This window comes from Oryctolagus cuniculus, chromosome 13, assembly GCF_964237555.1.
Source record: "Oryctolagus cuniculus chromosome 13, mOryCun1.1, whole genome shotgun sequence".
Taxonomy (NCBI): Eukaryota; Metazoa; Chordata; class Mammalia; order Lagomorpha; family Leporidae; genus Oryctolagus; species Oryctolagus cuniculus.
In genome coordinates this window covers 100115767-100136206 of record NC_091444.1, presented here as the reverse complement: position 1 = coordinate 100136206, position 20440 = coordinate 100115767, and the positions used below count along the sequence as shown (strand labels likewise).

Here is a 20440-nt window from a genome sequence, read left to right as displayed (position 1 = left end):
GTGCGACAGGCTGTACCGCCTCTGTTCTGCATTAAGAAGTGGAGTTTAGAATTGTTACAGTAACAGCGGGAAAGAGCGTCTCAGGGCTCTCCCTGGATCCAATCAGAGGTCCCCAAACTAAATGTGAAAACCTTTAAGGAAGCCTCCATACCCCATACAGCACACTTATGTTTTCCATTAGAAATCTGCGTGTCAAACTCAGACGCTCCTCCACTCACTGTTTGCCTGTAGCCTGTAGGAAAAAACACAGCTAAACTCTAGAAGCCAGTGATGGCTCTGGGGGTATGTGGAAATCAGAATTGTGATTTTGTTAAAGGATGTCCTATCTGAATGACACTATTTTTCTTTCTTTCTTTTGTAATGCAAGTGTTTCTTTTCTTTTTAGAGTCAGCCTTCAAGATCTGAGTCTTGCAGTGGGTGTGGCCACAGGCCGGGGACTGGAACTGCGTGTGGCTCGCCGGGGCCAGTGTGTGGAGCTGTGGCATCATGCCAGCCTTGGCCACGGGACCTGGTACTGACACAGGTATGCGAGCCCAGTGGGGCTGTGTCCCTGTCCCCTTTTCCTTAAATGTTCTTGTTCACAGTGGAGCGAGCATCGCCTTAAGTTAAGTGCAGACGGGTCCTACTTGGCTCTCTAGCTAACACGAGGGCCGTGAGCTCAGCTTGGGTCTGCCCTACTTCCAGAAAGGTAACCTTGGGCAGGGCTCTGGTGCGCCTGCTGTCCGCACACAGGAGTTACCTGGGTGACAGCGTGCATTTTAAGAGCAACCCTTCAGTGTTTTAAACATGCAAAATGTGACAGGTCCCACTACCCCCACATGGCCTTTCACTCACTCTTAACAACAGATAGGCAGATAGGGACTTTTTACTTTTTTTTTTTTTTTTTTTTTTTGGTGGCCACATTTGCCTCAGACTCTTACTTTTTTCTTTAAGGCAGAAAAACATTATGCCTACCGCAGGTGTAAAAACTATCTAGAAATTGCTGCGATGGGAGCCAATTAAAACTAAGAAACAGTTTCTACCTTGTTATGAGTGGTGAGGCTTGGAGATGCATCTACTGAATATTTTAAGAAGGGGGAAAAAAATCCCCACGGACACACGCGGGCATGTGTGCGTGTGCACGTGTATGTGTGTAGAATCCCCTCCTGTCCGTCTGGGTCAGGAGGTGGCTGGGACGGAGGCTGCCCTGGCGATCCTGCCGGCAGGACTAGGAAAACAGCACATGGGTGGGAGACCCCTCCAGGAAGCAGCAGCCCATGCGTGGGTGGCCCTGAGCTTGCGGGGTTGGGCTGTCCCTGGCCACCCTGCTCTCCCTAGCTGGGACAGCTGTCGCAAACTGGACGGTCGCAGCCACAGCACCCCTCACCTCCGGAGGCTGCTTCGCAGATTTGATTGTGTGTGGCCCGCGGGGTGTTACTTCGCCTCTTTGGTTTGCATCATTTGTAGGCATTCTTAACTGTTTTATCAGATTTTGTCCTGTTTTTATCCAGCACGATCCGTCGAGTGTTCAATTACGTAGCATTTTTCTTTCTCAGGATGCTAGTTTGGAAGCCAGGTCCTTTGGAAAAAAAAAAAATCCTTTTTCTTTTTCATGTTTATGTGGTCCCACATTGTATTTTTATATATTTACTGTATATAAAAAACGAATGGTTTAATTTTGCAAAGCCATTTGGGAAATCATAGATAACATCGATTTGAGCTATAAATTTACTCTCGTAGGGTCTGGATAGATTTTATACCTTGCTATGCCCTAAAAAATATGCTGTGGTTTGGTTGAACACAAATCATTGTTGCTTACAAAGAACTCAAGGGTAACAAAAATGGGGGTTTTATAGTTTACAGGAGTTCAGTGTAGGCGTCAGTTTTTAAAAATTGCCTAGGCCATTCAGGATTTTAAAAGGGCTTACCCCTACTAGGCTGCCTATTTGCCTTGCTTTGCCATGTTTGTTGACCTTGAGTCGACACGGTGCCACCGCAGTTATAGGAGCCCCAGAGCACAGCGCCGCGGACACCATCACTTGTGTGTCGTAGCCCCGTGGGTCCACGGCCGCGCAGTGCCCGTGATGTTGTCCCCGGGAGGTCTCCAGTGGGCCAGAGGCAGAGTGAGCCTAGAGCTGCAGAAAAGCTCCCAGTGGGCAAAATGCTTCCAGCGTCAAACTCTGCCCGCTTCTCCCTCTGTCCCTTTGACTCCTTTTGCTAAAGGAAAAGAAAATTTAATTACACGATTCCCGCAGAAGAACATTCGCCTGTGCCTGACCTCATTCGTTCTTTCTGTTTGATAAGTACCCTTCCAGAGTTTTCCTTGCATTAAACACACATGGATATACAGGAACAGTTTTGAGTCCTTTTAGTTTTCTTTGCCTTTTAAGCACTGAGTTTTATTAGAGCTTATGGATCCCACTCTCACTCTCTAGAATAAGCGTGTGTCCTGGAGGGGTATTTCCGTGGTATACATAACAGTGAGTGCGTTTCTGTGCGTAGTTAGCCCCGTATACATCTGTGTACCTGCGCAGTGTTGTGCATAGACTCCCAGCCTAATGAACCACTGCCCTGTTCACGAATCCCTCGTTTCCTCCCTTCTGTAAATACCTGCGAAGGGAAGATGCATGTGCAGTTAATGAGGCTGTCAAATCGCTCTCCAGAGTGGCTAAACTAATGAATGATTTACGGACAGCGCGTTCAAGATTCTTCCCGCCCCCCACCCCCAACACGGCTGCCAGCACTCAAGACCTTCAGCCTGTATCATTTTTGCCAGTCCAGTGGGAAAACACGTAGCCCTTCGAGTGTGAAATGTGTGGGCGCTGCCGCCGCTGCCCCGGAGCCTGCCCCTCGTGTCTGATGGCCGCTCCTCTCTGAGTTACCCGCCTACATCCTTTTTCCGGGATGGCACTGGTTTAGCGTTTTCTAATTTGTTGCTGGAATTCCTTTGTTGGTGTTCTGTGCGTGAATCCCTCAGGCCCTGGTAGGTTGAGCACCGTTTTGAGTGACCCAGTAGTTACCCTTCTGTTTTCTTTAAACGCCGTCATTAATTTTATGGACGTTGAGAACTTTCATGTGGTCAAATCACTCTTTTTCTGTAGGGCTCATGACTGTTTCTTTCTTTTGTTTAAGAAGGCCTGCCCCACCCCAAGATCGTGAAGATTTTTCTCTAAGGTGTTCTGATAATTTTACAAATTTGGTTTTGCACATTCGGAATTGTAATCCAATGGCAGTGTGTATGTGGAGAGAGAGGGGCAGTGGTCTAATTTGATTTTATTTCCCCACGGGGACTGCCAGTTCTCGCAGGGTCACTTAGGCAATAATCCATCTTTGCCATACAGACTTGCAGTATCCCCTCTGCCATCCGCCAGCATCATGCATATTTTGGGTTCTCTTTCTTAGCTGTGCTGATGTTGATCTTTTCCTACAAACATTTACAAGAGAATCTTTCAGGACAAGTTTAGAATTACAGAAAAGTCACGAAGACTGTACAGAGTTCTAATATGCCTCACACCGTCTCTTCCTTTATTAGTGCCTTGGTTTTGGTTTTTCCATCAGTGACCCAAGAGCGATACGTTCTTATCGACTAAAACCTACGCTTTGTTCAGATGCCCTCGGTTTCCCCGAGCATCCGTTTTGTTCCAGAATCTTCCCTGGGATATCCTGCCACGTTCAGTTGCTATGTCATGTTAAGCTCCTCTGGGCTCTGCTGGGTTTCTCAGACTTGGCCCTGATTTGGGGGACGTGCGTTGGTCAAGGAACCTCGTCATAAGATTCCCGTCTGTTGGAATCTGGATGTTTTTCTCACAAGGAGACTGGGGCTGTGTGTTTCGGGGAGTGCCATGCTGTCATCTGGCCTGACACCGCTGTCCATGTCTGCACTGTAGTCTTTGGGAGGAAGTCTACATGCAGCCCACACTGCACAGGTAAAGGGTGAAGTAGCTCCAGAAATTATTTGGAAGTTCTGTCCTCCTCCTCCCTCGTGGGTTCCTGTCACTGGAGACTCGCGGGACATTGAGTCTGCCCCGTGCGGTTCAGTCCAGCAACGCCTTTCTGTATTCTGACGCTCAGGTTGTCCCAGCCCTGGCTGTGGGGGCCTTGCTGTTGAGTGCTTCCATCCTCTCCTCCCCCCCCCCCCCATCATGTGGCCTCGTTTGTGTGGCTCTCGTGTGTCCTCACGCTGGCGCTAGGGACGCCCCGGGCTCATCATCAGTTTTCCCTGCCCGGGTGCTGGAATCAGCCATGTCCCTGCAGAGCCCTGCTCTCTGTTAAAGAGAGTGAGCCTGGAAGCCAGGATCTGGGCGCTGGAGCTGCTGTCTCTTGTCTGCCCCTCCGCCGACAGAGCAGAGACGTGTATGTGAATATACCAACCTGTGTGTAAGCACACGTGTGTGTCCAGCGGTCGGTGTTTCTGGGTGTAGTCACTGGTGCAGCGTGGAGCTCAGTACGAATTCTCACTGCCGCCTCCAGCTCTCAGCTGTTAGCGCACAGACGCAGTCAGCGCAGACTCCCTCCTCGCTTCCCGGCAGACCCCAGCCGGCACGGCCCACCGCCCGCGTACTTCATGTCAGTCCTGGTCTCAGTGTCCACGGGATCTTCAGAAGGTTCCTGACAGAGGCGTGCTGTGCAACACTGCACGTGGATTTCGATGCTTGGCGTTACGATAAATTTACTTCTTCTTCTTTTTACAAACCTTTTAAGGACCCTCTTAAGACCATTCTCGTGAACACATAGGAAACAACCCTTCTCAGCGAGGGAGTGGATCTTGTTTTTATTCCTGCACAGTACGGGGCTGCTCATTCCTTTCCTGCATAAAACCTCTGTGAGTTTTGCTTTTCTAATTTCATTAAGAAGGATTTTTGCAAACAGCATATAATGTGAAACATAATATATGTGCAGAAACGCATGTAAAACTTTTATAAGTGCAGTTTTAAAAGTGGGTGTAAGACCCACGCCCACGTGACCCACCACCTAGGCGAGGAAATCGGACATGTCGAGGGCAACCGTGTTTTCCTTCACAGCTACCCTCTCCTCTGCCTCCTTAGAGGTGGACAGTAAAATAAATAATAAATAAAAACAAAGAGGAAAGAAAAGAGCAGAGCAGATTGTGGGGCCTATGTGGTGGCACAGTGGGTGAAGCCACCTCCTGCAACGCCAGAATCCCATGTCGGAGCTTCGGTTAGAGATCCAGCTGCTCCACTTCCACGTGGAAAGGCAGTGGAAGACGGTCTAAGTCCTTGGGTCCCTGCCACCACGTGGGAGACCCGGGGTCCTGACGGCAGCCTGGCCCCGCCCCAGCCATTCTGGCCATTTGGGGAGTGAGCCAACGGATGGAAGGTCTCTCTGTGTGTTTCTGTGTCTCCCTCTTTCTCTGTCCCACTGCCTTTCAAATAAATAGCATAATTTTTTTTAAAAATAAGATTCTTACCGCACAGCATATGTTAATAATGATTTTGTAAGCATTCCTAGGCAGTATACTCTAACTTTGCTTGTTGTTGAGCCTTATAAATACATGGAATTATGCCAGGTTTTTATTTTAGGTTTAAAATGAACATTTACTTTTACAATTTTAATTTATTTTAATTTATTTGAAAGGGAGTAAGCGAGCAGAGAATCTTCCATTTGCTGGTTTGTTCTCCAAATGCCCCCATCAACCAGGGTTGGCCCAAGCTGAAGCTGAGAGCTAGGAACTGCATGTGCATGTCCCTTGTGGGTGGCAGGGACCGAGTACTTGAGCCATCGCCTGTTTCACTGATCTGGAGCCAGGAGCTTCCCCCTGGTCTCCCACGCAGGTGCAGGAGCCCAAGGACTTGGGTCATCTTCCACTGCTTTCCCAGGCCACAGCCGAGAGCTGGATTGGAAGTGGAACATCCGGGACTTGAACCAGCACTGGCACTGCAGGCGGCGACTTTACCCACTATGCCACAGTGCCGGCCCCTCTTACATGTTATTTTAAGAGAAAAGAAAGGCAGTGCAGCTCCTATTGTACTGATCACTTATTTTTTTTAAAGATTACCGGCCAATTGAAAGAGAACAGCACACATCTTTGCACAGAAATTCTGGAAAATTTCCTTTTGCCTGGTTCCCAATAAAAAGAAAAATGCCCACTGTGTGGCTTTGCATCTTTCCCTGCGGGAAGAGCGTTTGCTTTTTGACCAGGTCTAGCTGAGAATAGGGAGTCCCCGGCCTGCAGGTTCAGAGCAGAAACACACTGCTGGCTCCAGCACGCCCTCCTGGCTCCTGCAGCACAGGCCTGGGCCCTCCTGCCTCTCCCCGTCCCAGCCAGCACAGTCGACACGGTGGGCTGCCACCGTGAACTTGAGAAATCTTTTTCCACTGGATGGCCGACAGTAATTTAAACATATACAGGGCTAAGCAACTCTGTAACTAAGCCCGCTGTGTAATTACCTTCCCACTAAACCCAGATCAAATTTATCTTGAAAGCAACCCATCTTTAATTAGGTTCCCCTGGGCGGCCACCGGCCAGCGCGCGTTCTCAGAGCGCCCCGACCCTGCTGTGCTGCTCGCTCAGGTGCCCAGCGGCACTCATGTCCTCCAACACCATTTTGCTGTGTGATTGGAGACTTCGGCTGTTTGTTCCCGACTGTGCCCTTAACTTGCTTTTGCCTTTTCCAGTGCTCTCAATCGATGCTGTGTGGGAGGTGGGCCAGGGTTCTCCCAAGTTAATGTTTTCCCGTGTGAGTGCCCAGCTGTTCTGCCGCGTCCTAGGCTGCAGGCTGGCGCTTCCCTGTGGCTTGCAGCCTTCACCAAAAGGTTGAGTGCGAGAAGAGGGACTGAGGAGCCTTGAGTGCGTTCCAGATCGCAAAGACATTGTTCCAACATTTCTTCTTTTCCTGTTGGTTCTTTTTTTCTTTCCCCTCTGTACACTCAGTATTAGATCAAGGACGCTTCCTGGTATGGTGGCTGCTTTTCTTCCCCCTTTTCCTTTCCTTTTTTTTCCCCCTTTTCTTTTAGTGACTAGCCTTTCGACTTTAAATTCTATCAAGTGCATTTGACTGTTCCAGGGGTCATCTGAATGGCTTCCTCTTAGTCCCCTGACCTTTAGCAAATTGTGTTGATGTTGGAACGTTAAACCAACGTGCACTTTGCCATTTGGTGGTAGTTGTAGTGGACTGTTCGTTTCGTAGACTGCTGGGTCTGGTTTGCTCGTCCTGTGTTTAGGATTTTGCAATCCGTGTCCAGGAGGGATCTTTAGCCTCTATGTCCCTTTCTCGTGCTTACATTTTTGCAGAGTCATGCTAACCTCTCACCGTATGCTGGGGAGGAGGGATCTTTCTTTTTGGAGAAGTTTGTTAGCTTACCTGTTAGGCTTGCTGGGACTGGAAATTGTCCTTTTGACAGAGTTTTGGCAGCTGGTTCGCTTATTGTAAACACTCTGGAGAACAGCCGTTCTATGCCTGAGTCGGTTTTGGTGATTTTGTTTTTCTAAGACTCAATCCATTTCATCAAAAGTTTTGAATTTGCTGTGAAATAATCACTTATAATATTTTATGTCTGTAGTTTCCGCACTGATGCTTTTAATTTGGTGCCGACCTTGGTAATTTTTACCCTCTCTTCTTCTCTCTGATTAATTTTATTAGAGTTTTGTTGTTTATTAGTCTTTTTGCATGTACAGCTTTTGGCCTACTGTGCATTTGGTTTTATTTTGTTAACTTTTATCATTCTCTAATTCTTTGAAATACTGCATTTCATAAATACACAGTCTTCTTTCCTGTTACTAATCTTCACATTTACATATTTCTGAGATTATGTCATGCTATAATTTTAAAATATTTTCTAATTTCATTCAATATTTGTTTTATTTCATAATTAGTAATTGAATATTTAGAATGTTTTAAAATATCCAACTAAGGACGTAAAATTTTATTTGTTACTGATTTTTGCTTTAATTGATTTGTGGTCAGAAACTGGATTTGTATTATTTTAGTTCTTTGAACTTTTTTGGACTTATTTTAGTAATTGTTCTGTATGTGTTTAACAATAGGGTGCTTCAAAAAGTTCTTGGAAAATGGAATTAAAAGATTATTTTTTGCAAAATTTGTTTTTGAAGATTTGTTTATGTATTTGAAAGAGAGTGACAGAGCAATAGTGAGAGCATGTGTGCATAGGAGGGAGGGAGGGAGACAGAGAGAGAGAGACGGAGAGAGAGAGACAGAGAGACAGAGAGAGAATTCCATCTGCTGGTTCACTCCTCAAATGGCCACAGTAGCCAGGGCTGGGCCAAACCAAAGCCAGGAGCCAGGAGCTCGGTCTTAGTTTTCCACTAAGGTGGCAGGGAACCAGAGACTTGGGCCATTCTCCACTGTCTTCCCAGGCACATTAGCAGGGAGCTGGATTGGAAGCAGAGCAGCCAGCACTCAAATTGGCACTAATGGGATGCCCATATCACAAGTAGCACCCAAGCTCACTGTGCCACACTCCAGGCCCTGCAAACCATTTTGAAATCCATGCATTGATTTTTTTTTTTTTTTAGATTTATTTATTTGAAAGAGTTACACACAGAGAGAGGTAGAGACAGAGAGAGAGGTCTTCCATCCACTGGTTCACTCCCCAACTGGCCGCAATGCCAGAGCTGCACCGATCCGAAGGCAGGAGCCAGGAGCTTCTTCTGGGTCTCCCACGCGGGTTCAGGGGCCCAAGGACTTGGGCCATCTTCCACTGCTTTCCCAGGCCATAGCACGGCTGTAGCTTTATACAACCCATATAAAGTATAGCAGAGAGCTATATTGGAAGTGGAGCAACTGGGACTTGAACCAGCGCCCATATGGAATGCTGGTACTGCAGGTGGCAGCTTTACCCCACTATTCTATAGCGCCAGTCACCATGCATTGATCGTTTATAATAATGCTTTTTGCACATTTTGAAGATCCTCCTTGTGTGCATTGATTTTAAATTTTTTTACACCAAAGCAAACTTACCTTTTAATTTATTTTCCACAAGCTTTTTTTGAAGTCCCCTCAGTTCTTGAGTTATTCAGTGTTATTTGCACGTTGCGGCCATTTTGTTGAATGAATCATCCAGGTATTCTGTGTTTTTATTGTTTTTGTTGTTGATGACCAAGAGAATCAGTTAACAAAAAAGTCTCCCTTAATAACTGTGCATTTCTCTTGTGGCTCTGCCGGCTTTTGTTTTCTGGATTTACAGTTGCTACTTTTACTGTTGAATTATACTTTTTTTTAAAAAAAAAAAAAAGATTTATTTATTTATTTGAAAGTCAGTTACAGAGAGAGGTAGAGACAGAGAGAGAGAGAGAGGTCTTCCATCCGCTGGTTTACTCCCCAGATGGCTGCAACGGCCAGAGCTGCACCGATCCGAAGCCACGAGCCAGGAGCTTCTCCCAGGTCCCCCACGCGCGGGTGCAGGGATCCAAGGACTTGGGCCATCTTTTACTGCTATCCCAGGCCAAAGCAGAGAGCTCGATGGGAAGAGGAGCAGCCAGGACTTGAACTGGCGCCCACATGGGATGCTGGTACTTCAGGCCGGGGTATTAACCTGCTGCGCCATAGCCCCGGCCCCTCTCTGGATAGTTCTAACATTTTCTTTCTCTGCGTCTCTGCAGTTTCACCATGATGTGTCTAGGTTGTGTTTCGCTTTCTGTGCCTTACTGAGAATTCTTTGGGCTTTTGAAATATGTGTATCCATGTAGTTTATGAATTCTGGAAAATCCTTTCCCATGGTCTTTTCCATTATTCCCTACATGCATTGCAGTTTCTCTTTCCTCTCTGGTATGCAGTTAAACACGGGTAAGTCTTGGCCTGAACCTGTATCTCCCATACTATGTGTCCATAGTTCCACCTTTTTGCTTTTTCATTTTGTTCTCTGTGTAATTCTCACCTATCTTCCATTTTTATTTTTGTTGAAAGATTTTTAAGCTAATTTACTTACTTGAGAGGCAGAGATACACGGAGAGATCTGACACCCACAGATTCACTTCCCAAATGCCTGCCTCAGCTGGGACTAGGTCAGACCAGAGCCAGGAGCCAGGAACTCCATCCGCTCTCCCACATGGCTGGCAGGGACCCAAGCACTTGGCCCATCACCTGTTGCCTCCCAAGGGTGGGCGTTGGCAGGAAGCTGCAGTCAGAAACAGAGCCAAGGCTCACGCCAGGCCCTCTGTTATGGGATGGGGGGGTCCTAAGTGGCGTCTTAACCGCTGTGAATCACTTGGCCCTTTTTGTCCCATTAATTGCTTTTGTGAGCTATAAATGACCCCCTTTAGTTGTTAGTATTAAGTTTCTAATTTCAGTGACACATATTGTTTATAAGAAGTTCTGTTGAGTTTCTTTTAAAAATGGTTAGCCAGTATTCAAGCTGTCTGCATCGTGGACCAGTCTGGTCAGGAGATGCTGTTCACCGTATTTCCTACATCAAAACCACGATGCATTTGTCTTTAACGTGGTGGTCTCAAGTTGTACGGAATATGTCACCAAGATTCTCCCTACAGGACATTATTTAAAATCATGAAAATGGGCTTTATTGCTATTGTTAAGGACATGAAAATATTTTCTTTCTCATCTTTCATTAAAAAAAAAAAAAAAAAAACCTTGTGATTTCTCCCCTTGATAATATGTCGATTTTTGTTGTGGAAATGTAAGGTCTTGAACTTGCTGTTTTTTTTTTTTTCCCAGTTGTTCCCTCAAAGAAACTTCTGATTTGACTCATGTTCATGAATTTTTCAGGTTCTTCCACAGCCACTCAAAACCATTAGGTGCCTAGGTGACTGCTAAGTGTTCCTTGTGAACAAAAGGTGACATGTGGATTGGCACTTAGGCACGGCTTATTTTTGTAGATGTAGACAGACAGTGAATCAGCACACCTATTCTCGTCCTTGTCACTGTTCGTAAAATATGTAGGAACCAAGCAAAAAAGCCCTCTCAGTGTAACAGGCATGGGTTTTCCAGGGCTGCAGAGAAATGTCACTGCTCTTTTCTCCTCTGTGCAGTGTGTCAACTTGTATCCTATCAAGAGTGCCCTCTCCGGCGCCGTAGTGCAGTGGGTTAATCCTCTGCCTATGGTGCTGGCATCCCATATAGGCGCCGGTTCGAGTCCCGGCTGTTCCTCTTCCAAGCCAGCTCTCTACTGTGGCCTGGGATAGCAGTAGAAGATGACCCAAGTCCTTGGGCCCTTGCACCCACGTGGGAGACCAGCAAGAAGCACCTGGCTCCTGGCTTCAGATCGGGGCAGCTCCGGCTGTTGCAGCCATTTGGAGAGTGAACCAGCGGATGGAAGACTTCTCTCTCATTGTCGCTGACTCTACCTCTCAAATAAATAAATAAATAAATAAAATCTTTTTTAAAAAGAGTGCCCTCTAGTGGCCAAGGAAGTGACTGCGGGCAGGTGTCCTGACAGCACCTGCTCTGCCAACTCAAGTACCCTGGCTGTTAAGAAAAGCCTCCGGGGCCAGCACTGTGGCATAGCAGAAAGAACAGCAGCCTGCAAGGTGTCCCATGTGGGCACCGGTTCAAGTCCCAGCATCTCCACTTCCGATCCAGCTCTCTGCTATGGCCTGGGAAAGCAGTAGAGGATGGCCCAAGCCCTTGGGCCCCTGCACTTGCAAGGGAGACCTGGAAGAAGCTCCTGGCTTTTGACAGGACCAGCTCTGGCCATTGTGGCCATTTGGGGAGTGAACGAACGGATGGAAGACATCTCTCCCCCTCTCTCTGTCTGTCTCTCTCTCTGCCTCTGCCTTTCAAATATATAAATAAATCTTTACAAAGAAAAGAGAAGCCCCCAGCAGTCATTCTAGGTAAGGATTTTGCCCGAGATTTTCATTCGCTGTTCGATATATGCGTTTCATTTTGATGCTCATTTTATAGTCTTTTTGGAAATAATGTGCTATAGCGAGCGCAGGCTTTACTGGGGGCTGTGTAGCTTACCTTTCTATTAAGTTTTCAACACTGAGATAAATACATATGATATAAAATTTGCCATTTTAACCATTTTTAAGCACACAGTTCAGGGCATCGACCACATGGTCGTGTGACCGTCACCACCATTTATAAAAAATTCTTGTCACCCCAAACGCAGGCTCTGTGTCCATTAGGAGGAAGTCGCCCATCCCTTCCCTCTAGCCCCAGCAGCCACCCTTCTGCATCCTGTCCCAGCCTTGGTCTGTTTCAGGTATCTCATTGTCCCGGGATCATGGGCTTTCCATTTATTGACCGACTTGCTCCACTTTGAGTGTTTCTGAGGGTCACCCATGTTGTCTGTAGCACGTAGGAGAAATGTGTTCCTTTTTCATGTTTGAGTAGTATTCCACGGTAGGTATATGTACTGCTTTTTGTGTAGCCATTTATCTGTTGGTGACCACTGGGATGTTTCCATCTTCAGGCTGTTGTGAATAATCCTGCAGTGAACATCACTGCACAGGCGCCTGACCAAGTCCTTGATTTAAATTCTGTGGGCAGGTGTCTGGGAGTTCAGTTTCTTGGTCAAACAGTAACTCTGTGTTTAGCTTTTTGAAGACTTGCCAAACTGTATCATTTTGCACTTCTACAGCAATGCATATAGGGGTTCCCGTTTCTTTACATTCTCATCAACATTTGTCATTTCCTATATTTTTAAGAACTTACATCCATTCTAAGTGTGTGACTTGGATCTGCATTTCCCTGGTGATGAATGACATCAAGTGTCTTTTCATGTGCTCGTTGGTCAATTGTTTTTATTTGGAGAAATGTCTATTCAAGTCCATTGTCCATTTCTAAAATTGGGTTGTCTTTTTAATGTTGAATTTTAGCAATTCTACATATATTATAAGTATTAAAAACCACCATTGTGAATTAGTAATTTTTTTTTTTTTTGACAGGCAGAGTGGACAGTGAGAGAGAGAGACAGAGAGAAAGGTCTTCCTTTTGCCGTTGGTTCACCCTCCAATGGCCGCCGCGGCCGGCGCGCTGTGGCCGGCGCACCGCGCTGATTCAAAGGCAGGAGCCAGGTGCTTCTCCTGGTCTCCCATGGGGTGCAGGGCCCAAGCACCTGGGCCATCCTCCACTGCACTCCCTGGCCACAGCAGAGAGCTGGACTAGAAGAGGGGCAACCGGGACAGAATCCGGCACCCCGACCGGGACTAGAACCCGGTGTGCCGGCGCCTATTGAGCCGCGGTGCCGGCCGTAATATTTTCTTATTTTGTAAGTTGTCTTTTTTACTTTCTTGATATTGTCCTTTGATGCACTGAAATTTTTAATTTTGAAGAAGTTCTGTTGTTACTTTTTTTTTTAAAGACTTTATTTATTTGAAAGGCAGAGTTAGAGAGAGAGGCGAGGCAGAGAGAGAGACATCTTCCATCTGCTGGTTCACTCCTCAGATGGCCCAAGGCTGGGCCAGGCCAAAGCCAGGAGCCAGGAGCTTCTTCCAGGTCTCCCATGTAGGTGCAGGGGCCAAGCACTTGGGCCATCATTTGCTGCCTTCCCAGGCACATCAGTAGGGAGCTGGATTGGAAGTGAAGCAGCCAGGACTCCAACTGGCTCCCATAGGGGATGCCAGTTCTGCAGGCAGTGGCTTAACCTGCTGTGCCGCAGTGCTGGCCCCCTGTTGCTGCTTCTTAATGACACGTGAAGAATCCACTTCCAAATCCAAGGTCTTACACATTTACCCCTATGTTTTCCTCTGAGAGTTTTATGGTTTTTAGTCTTACATTTAGATTGTTGATCCAGTTTGAGTTCATTTCTGTGTCTGGTGTGAGGTAGGGGTCCATCTTTCCTTTTAACCTGTGGAAATCCAGTTGTTCCATTACTGCCTGTGTAGTTCTCGTCTCTGTGTTGAGTGATCACTGGTTTTCATCCTAGAAGGCATTTGCCTGTGCTTTATCTGGGAGCTGTTTGTAGTAGAGCTCAATGTCCTTTGTTCAGAATTACTGGAAAGCTTTGGTGAGTTTATGCTTCTGCTGGACAGAATTTCTTCATTGGCAGAGCACTGTGGATAGTGGGAAACTGTTGGGTTAAATACAATCTAATTCTTACTGTTGTGTTTTGTATTCTAATTATTTCGGTCCTTTTTTTTTTTTTTTTTTTTTTTTTGATTGACTAGATGTGTTTCTGTTTTTCCCAGTACAGGTAGACTCACACTGTGTTTTTGTTTTGAGATTTTATTTATTTATTTGAGAGGCAAAGTTGTAGACGGAGGGAGAGAGGCAGAGGTTCACTCCTCACATGGCCACAACTGCCAGAGCTGGGCCATTCTGAAGCCAGGAGCTTCTTCCAGGTCTCCCATGTGAGTGCAGGGGCCCAAGCACTTGGGCCGTCTTCTACTGCTTTCCCAGGCCATAGCAGAGAGCTGGATTGGAAGAGGAGCAGCCAGGACTTGAACTGGTGCCCTTATGGGATGCCGGTGCCACAGGTGGAGGCTTAGTCTACTACGCCACAGCACCGGCCCCTACAACGTGTTTTAAGACTGGAATCCTCCATCAGGTGTGTGGCCTAGTAGTTAAGATACCGGTTATGACACCCCTGACCCACATCCAAGTACCTGCATCCTGTACCCACTGCCAGCTCCCAGTTAAAGCCTCTGGACAGTACAGACCCTGGAGGGCAGCAGTGATGGCTCAAGTACCTGGGTTCCTGCCATCCCCGTGGGAGACCCGAATTTAATTCCAAGCTCCTAGCTTTGGCCTGGCCTAGCTCTAGTCCCTGTGAGCATTTGGGGAGTGAGCCAGTAGATGGAAGATGCTCTTTAGCTGTTATTTCTCTGGTAAATAAACCAGTCAATTAAAAAGGCTCGTCAACTTATAAAAATATTCTAATCTCCTTGTCTTTCTCCCTTGATGGTGTTATTCTGAGGTTGGTCCCTGCTATCGAATAGAAATGGATAACAGAAAAGGGACCTTTAAAATTAAACCACATTGAACAGGCGGTTAGATGGAGCATAGAGAATCATGGGGGAGAGAATCAGAACTTGATCCAGAAAAAGGAAACAAAACTGGGATCATATTCTTAATTTAAGTAAGTTGGAGGTGATAATCTCAACTCTGTGCCGAGTTATAGAACAGATAAAGAATGGATCCTGCCGAACTGTTATTAACATAAGATGCTTACAGCATTTTAATTGACTTTTCTGGCAAGATAATGAAATGGGTTATTTTAAACAAAAATAATTGAAGGCTTTGGTTTCTCTATAGATTATTTTTTTAAACTTTGATATCCGTATCGTTCCTTTTTGATGTTCAGTACGTTGTAAAGCTAGTTCGTTTTTGTCTTGCCTAGTTGTCAGCTGGCCAGGCTCTTTCACAGTCTAGTCCATCACCATTACTGTTTGTGGTTAGATTTTCTCAGCTTTGAAAAATCCTGTATTTTTGCATTGTTGTTTATGGCATCTGAGACCAATGACGTTAGCGTAGTGGATCTGTCTGAGGTAGAAGCTATGTTTGAAAGAGGCTTTGTATTAGACATTTATTTGTGTATTTGTAATTATCTTTATTTATATTTTCCTTTGTAACTTTTAGCACTTCGGACTCAGATCGCTAATATTGAGGAGGCTGGGAACACCCATGTTTGTGTTTAAACAAAGATTTATTTTATTTTATTTGAAAGAGTTGGAGGGAGAGGGAATCTTCCATCTGCTGGTTCACTACCAAATGGCTGCAGCAGCCTGGCCCAGCCAGGTGGAAACCAGGAGCTTCATCTGGGTCTCCCACGTGGGTGCAGGGGCGCAAACACTTGGAATATCCTTTGCTGCCTTCCTAGGCGCATTAGCAGGGAGCTGGATTGTTAGTGGAGCAGCTAGGACAGAGAGAGAGAGAGGTCTTCCATCCACTGGTTCACTCCCCAAATGCCCGCAACAGCTAGAGGGCGAGGATTGTCCGGCCCTTGTGCCGTGTAAGGCGCGTGATGTCATTTGATCTGACCCAGCTAAGGCAACTGCAGGCTGGACTCAAAGTTCCATAGATCTGTTGCAGACCAAGTTCTGACATTGCTAATTTTGTGTGGGCAGCAACTGATGTTACAGATATCCAGAAGGCGCTTGGCAGCAAAAAGGCTCCCCACCTCCTGATTAAGCCCTCATTGGCTGTCTGCTGGAATGCATTAGCAGGAAGCTGGATTGGAAGCAGAGGTACCAGGACTCAAACCCAGGTACCCTAATACAGGCGTCCCTGGCGGTGGCTTAACCTGCTTCATACAACGCCTGCCCTGCACTACAGTGATGCCTGTGTGAGCCAAGCCTGAAATTCTGTTTGTCATTTTGTGAAATGTTTGGTTAACCTGTAATATCAGTACACGTGTGTGGGCCCTAGTGCAGTATTTCACTATCTCGACACAGTGTACTCTAATCAAAGTAGGCATCTGGCCTTTCCCTGTCTTTGTCTTTTCTTTGTGTTTGGACCCTACCAACACTTCTCTTCCAGTTCTTTGTAGCACGAAATCCATCACTGTGAACAGCAGCCACCCTCCTGTGCTGGGGGACTCCGGACCTTCTCTCTTCTACCCAAGAGAGGTCAGGGTTTTTCTGTAAGTGTTGCTGGTGAAACTAGGTGTGCATATGCAGAAGATTGCAATGAGACCCGGCCCCCAGACCGAGCGCCACTTCTCGCCCTGTACAAAACACAGCAGCCATAGATGGAAGATCTAAATGTGGGACCTGGGTAAACACTGCCTGGACGCTGCTGGCTTTTAGAGTGAGCCCCCCCAAAGCACAGACAACAAAAGCAAGACTAGGCAAATGGGATTATATCAGACCCAGAGCTTTCTCCACAGCAGAGGCAAACAGCCCACAGAGTGCAGAGACAGCTGACAGAATGGGAAAAGACGTTTGCACACTGTTCATGTGACAAGAGATTGAGATCCAGAACATCGGGGGTTTTAAAACAACTCAGTAACAACAACAACGAATCCAAATAATCTAGTTAAGGTGTGGGCGAAGGATCTAGGAACTGATTTTGATTTTAATCTGTTTTTGTTAATAGATATATGGCTCCATATAATTGCAGTTGTGCAAAAGTACATTAAATTCTGAAATCCAAATGGCAGTCAGCAATCAGAAGTTAATTGGAGGGCTGGTGCTGTGGCACGGTGGGCTAAGCCTCCGCCTGTGGTGCCAGCATCCCATATGGGTGCTGGTTTATGTCCCGGCTGCTCCTCTTCTGATCTAGCTTCCTGCTGATGGCCTGAGAAAGCAGTAGAAGGTGGCCTAAGTGCATGAGCCCCAGTACCCATGTGGGAGACCCGAAACAAACTCCTGGCTCTTAGCTTTAGGTTGGCCCAGCTTTGCCCATGGCAGCCATCTGGGGAGTGAACCAGCGGATGGAAGACCTCTCTCTCCATCTCTCCCTTTCTCTGTCTGTAACTCTACCTCTCAAATAAGCAAAATCTTAAAAAAAAAAAAAAAAGTTAATTGGAGGAGCTGTGAGAAGACATCCCTTCTGTAGCACTTGTACAATGTCATGTAACAGTGCTGGGAGTGGTTTCTCCGAAAATCATGAGTGTATTGCAAATTTGAACATGAGTGCACAAAATCTTAGTGACTTTTCCTTCAGTGGTGCTGAATTCTTGGTGGGAGTGTCCTATGGACCATTTGAGAGGCCACTGGGGCCTCTACTGGACAGTTTAAGAGTGCTCTCCTGCTCTGATTACTCAGAGGCTTAGAACCCAGGAAGCAATTTAGAAATGCCCATCCAAGCCAGCGCTGCGGCTCAATAGGCTAATCCTCTGCCTGCAGCACCGGCACACTGGGTTCTAGTCCCAGTCGGTGTGCCGGATTCTGTCCTGGTTGCCCCTCTTCCAGTCTAGCTCTCTGCTGTGGCCTGGGAGTGCAGTGGAGGATGGCCTAAGTCCTTGGGTCCTGCACCCACATGGGAGACCAGGAGAAGCACCTGGCTCCTGCCTTCAGATCAGCGCGGTGCGCCAGCCGCAGCAGCCATTGGAGGGTGAACCAACAGAAAAGGGAAGACCTTTCTCTCTGTCTCTCTCTCTCACTGTCCACTCTGCCTGTCAAAAAAAAAAGAAAGAAATGCCCATCCTTGGGGCCAGTGCTGTGGTGTAGCAGGTAAAGCTGCCTGCAGTGCCAGCATCCCATATGTGCACCTGTTAGAATCCCCACAGCTCCACTTCTTGTCCAGCTCTCTGCTAATGCACCTGGGAAAGCAGCAGAAGATGGCCCAAGTGCTTGGACCCCTGACATCCACATGGGAGTCCCAGAAGAAGCTCCTGGCTCCTGACTTTGGTCTGGCCCAGCCTTGGCTGTTGTGGCCATTTGGGGAGTGAACCAGCACATGGATGATCTCTCTCTCTCTCTCTCTCTCTCTCTCTCTCTCTCCATATGTGTGTATGCATGTGTGTCTCTCCATGTACCAGGCACATTAGCAGGGAGCTGGGTTGGAAGTGGAGCAGCCAGGACCTGAACCAGAGCTCATATGGGGTGCTGGTGTTGCAGGCCGTGGCTTAACCCACTGCACTGCAACACCAGCTCTGTTAATACGATTTTTTTTTTCGGTAGATTTGTATTTGAGATTCCAAGGATGTGATTGTTTTTCCTTTGAGGAGGGAACTTTCGGGCTGCAGGGTGAGCTGTCCAGTGACACTGGAGATCAGACCTTGAAGATGACTTAATTCAGTTAGAAAACTGTTGCAGAGCTGTCAAAAATCCTGTAACAATTTTAAAATAACCTGTTTGCCAACATTCACATTTAAGCATTCAACCTCTCTCTTTGTTAGAATGCTCTTGAATCTCTCAAGATTTTTTAAAAACTTATTTATTTGAGAGGCAGAAGGAGAGAGAGAGAGAGAGAGAGAGAGACACTTCCCACCTGCTGGTTTACTCCCCAGATGCCGGCAACAACTGGGGCTGGGCCAGACCGAAGCTAGGAACTCCATCCCTGTGGGTGGCAGGAACTCAGCCACTGGAACCATCATCTGCTGCCTCCCAGGGGATACATTAGCAACAAGCTGGCCCAGAAGCAGAATCACTGGGCCTCAAACCTGCACTCCCAAGCAGCAGAGTAACTCGGTGCATCACAATGCCTGCCTCACCCATTCTTCGTCTCTGTTGGTTATGGCCACGGTCCTGGAAGAAAGCTCTCGTTCTCCTGTGGCATTCTGTGCAGCCAAAAAGCCATTTTCTGCTTCTCTGGTTTTCTCTTGCCGTTCCTCATGTCTCTGATCGAGGTTGGGACCTGTTGATCTGTTACTTATCATGGCACACACGGAGATGGAGGATGCTGCCTGCAGCGTAAAACAAAATCCAGATCGACTTTTCAACCTGGTCCAACTCCACAAGGTGTGCTTCACTGTAAATGCATAATGATGGAAATAAGTCTCAGCCTAGGGTGTTGTGCCGTAAAGCAAGTGCAGTGTTGTAGTTTTTCTAGCAGGTTCTGCAGGACTGGTTGATTGTACCATGAATGGCATCAGCTTTTGGAAAGGACAGCCGTGGACCGTCATTTGTAAGGGTTTTAGAGATAATTTTCACTTTGCTATGGCTTTTCTCTCTTGGGTGTGGACTGCAGAATATTAACATGCCATGCAAAACTAGACGAGGTGATTACGGATTGGAACCCGTTTCGAACTCAGAGAGGAAAGTGAAAGTTACACACAGGTGTGTGCACTTGCCCTCTCTCAGCTCATCTGATCTTATAGACTCTTTAAGTTAATTGTGGAACATGTTATTCAGCAAACCGCATTGTTTAATTGTTTAAATTGTTTTGCTCATTCACCAGCTCAGCTTGGGAAGTGCTTTCACAGGTCATTTGCAGCACGGGTCATTTGTCTTAGAGTGTAAGACAAAGAATGCTTCTGTCAGTTGTACCCAAGTATTTCGGGAGTATAGCTACACTTGGAATCAAAACAGACTTTAAATGAGAAAAATCGAAGCCTGCTATGAATGGCACTGACTACCACTGATTATTTTACCTTTGACAAAGTGGAAAATTGAAAGCTTGGTGTATCCCATTTTATTAATATAATAAAATTTTATAGTGTTGTTCTGGGCTTCAATATATGTTCTTTAGTGTTTATTAGCCCTAGGTTATAGTAAAGCGTTTTTGGTCCTAACTCTGTCTACACTGTGCAGAATGCAAATAAAAAAAGAAAAAAAAAAATAAGCAAAAACTCCAAGAAATACCTCGTTTGGCTTTTCTGCCTCTCAAGTCTCTCCCTGTGTCATTTCTAAATAGTTTGCTTGCTTCTGCTATCTAATATGATTGAACACAGAGCACATCTTTTTTTATCATTTAGCACAGGTTTATAGCTTCCCCAGACTTGTTCTAATAATGAAGCTATGAGGGCTATGACAAGAATGGCGATATTGAATTTCTCTAGACTCACAGTAAATTTTTCCGTTCTGATGTCAGGAATGCTGAGGCTGTGGAGCCGGCAAGCAGGGTGAATGTGTTCACTGTGGGAACACTCGCATCCAATTCTGAGCTGCTTGCTCAGTTAGGAGCTGCTACCGTCTTTTACAGAATATTCTGGGTTTCTTCAGAAGCAGTTTTCTGGAACTGCAAAAATGTCTTCA

General features: G+C 46.5%; 1 protein-coding gene across 5 annotated transcripts in view; it reads left to right on the top strand.

Annotated features, from left to right (window-relative positions):
- The window catches only part of MPP7 (MAGUK p55 scaffold protein 7), a 270834-nt gene that overhangs the window by 55230 nt on the left and 195164 nt on the right, over window positions 1-20440 (top strand). For all 5 annotated transcript variants that reach the window (XR_011381720.1, XR_011381719.1, XM_070056057.1 and 2 more), the window contains exon 2: window positions 386-523. Coding sequence is in view for 3 of the 5 variants with exons in the window: in XM_070056057.1 (XP_069912158.1) it covers window positions 487-523 (37 nt within the window). In the remaining 2 variants the exon portion in view is untranslated. The remainder of the gene's footprint in view (window positions 1-385; window positions 524-20440) is intronic.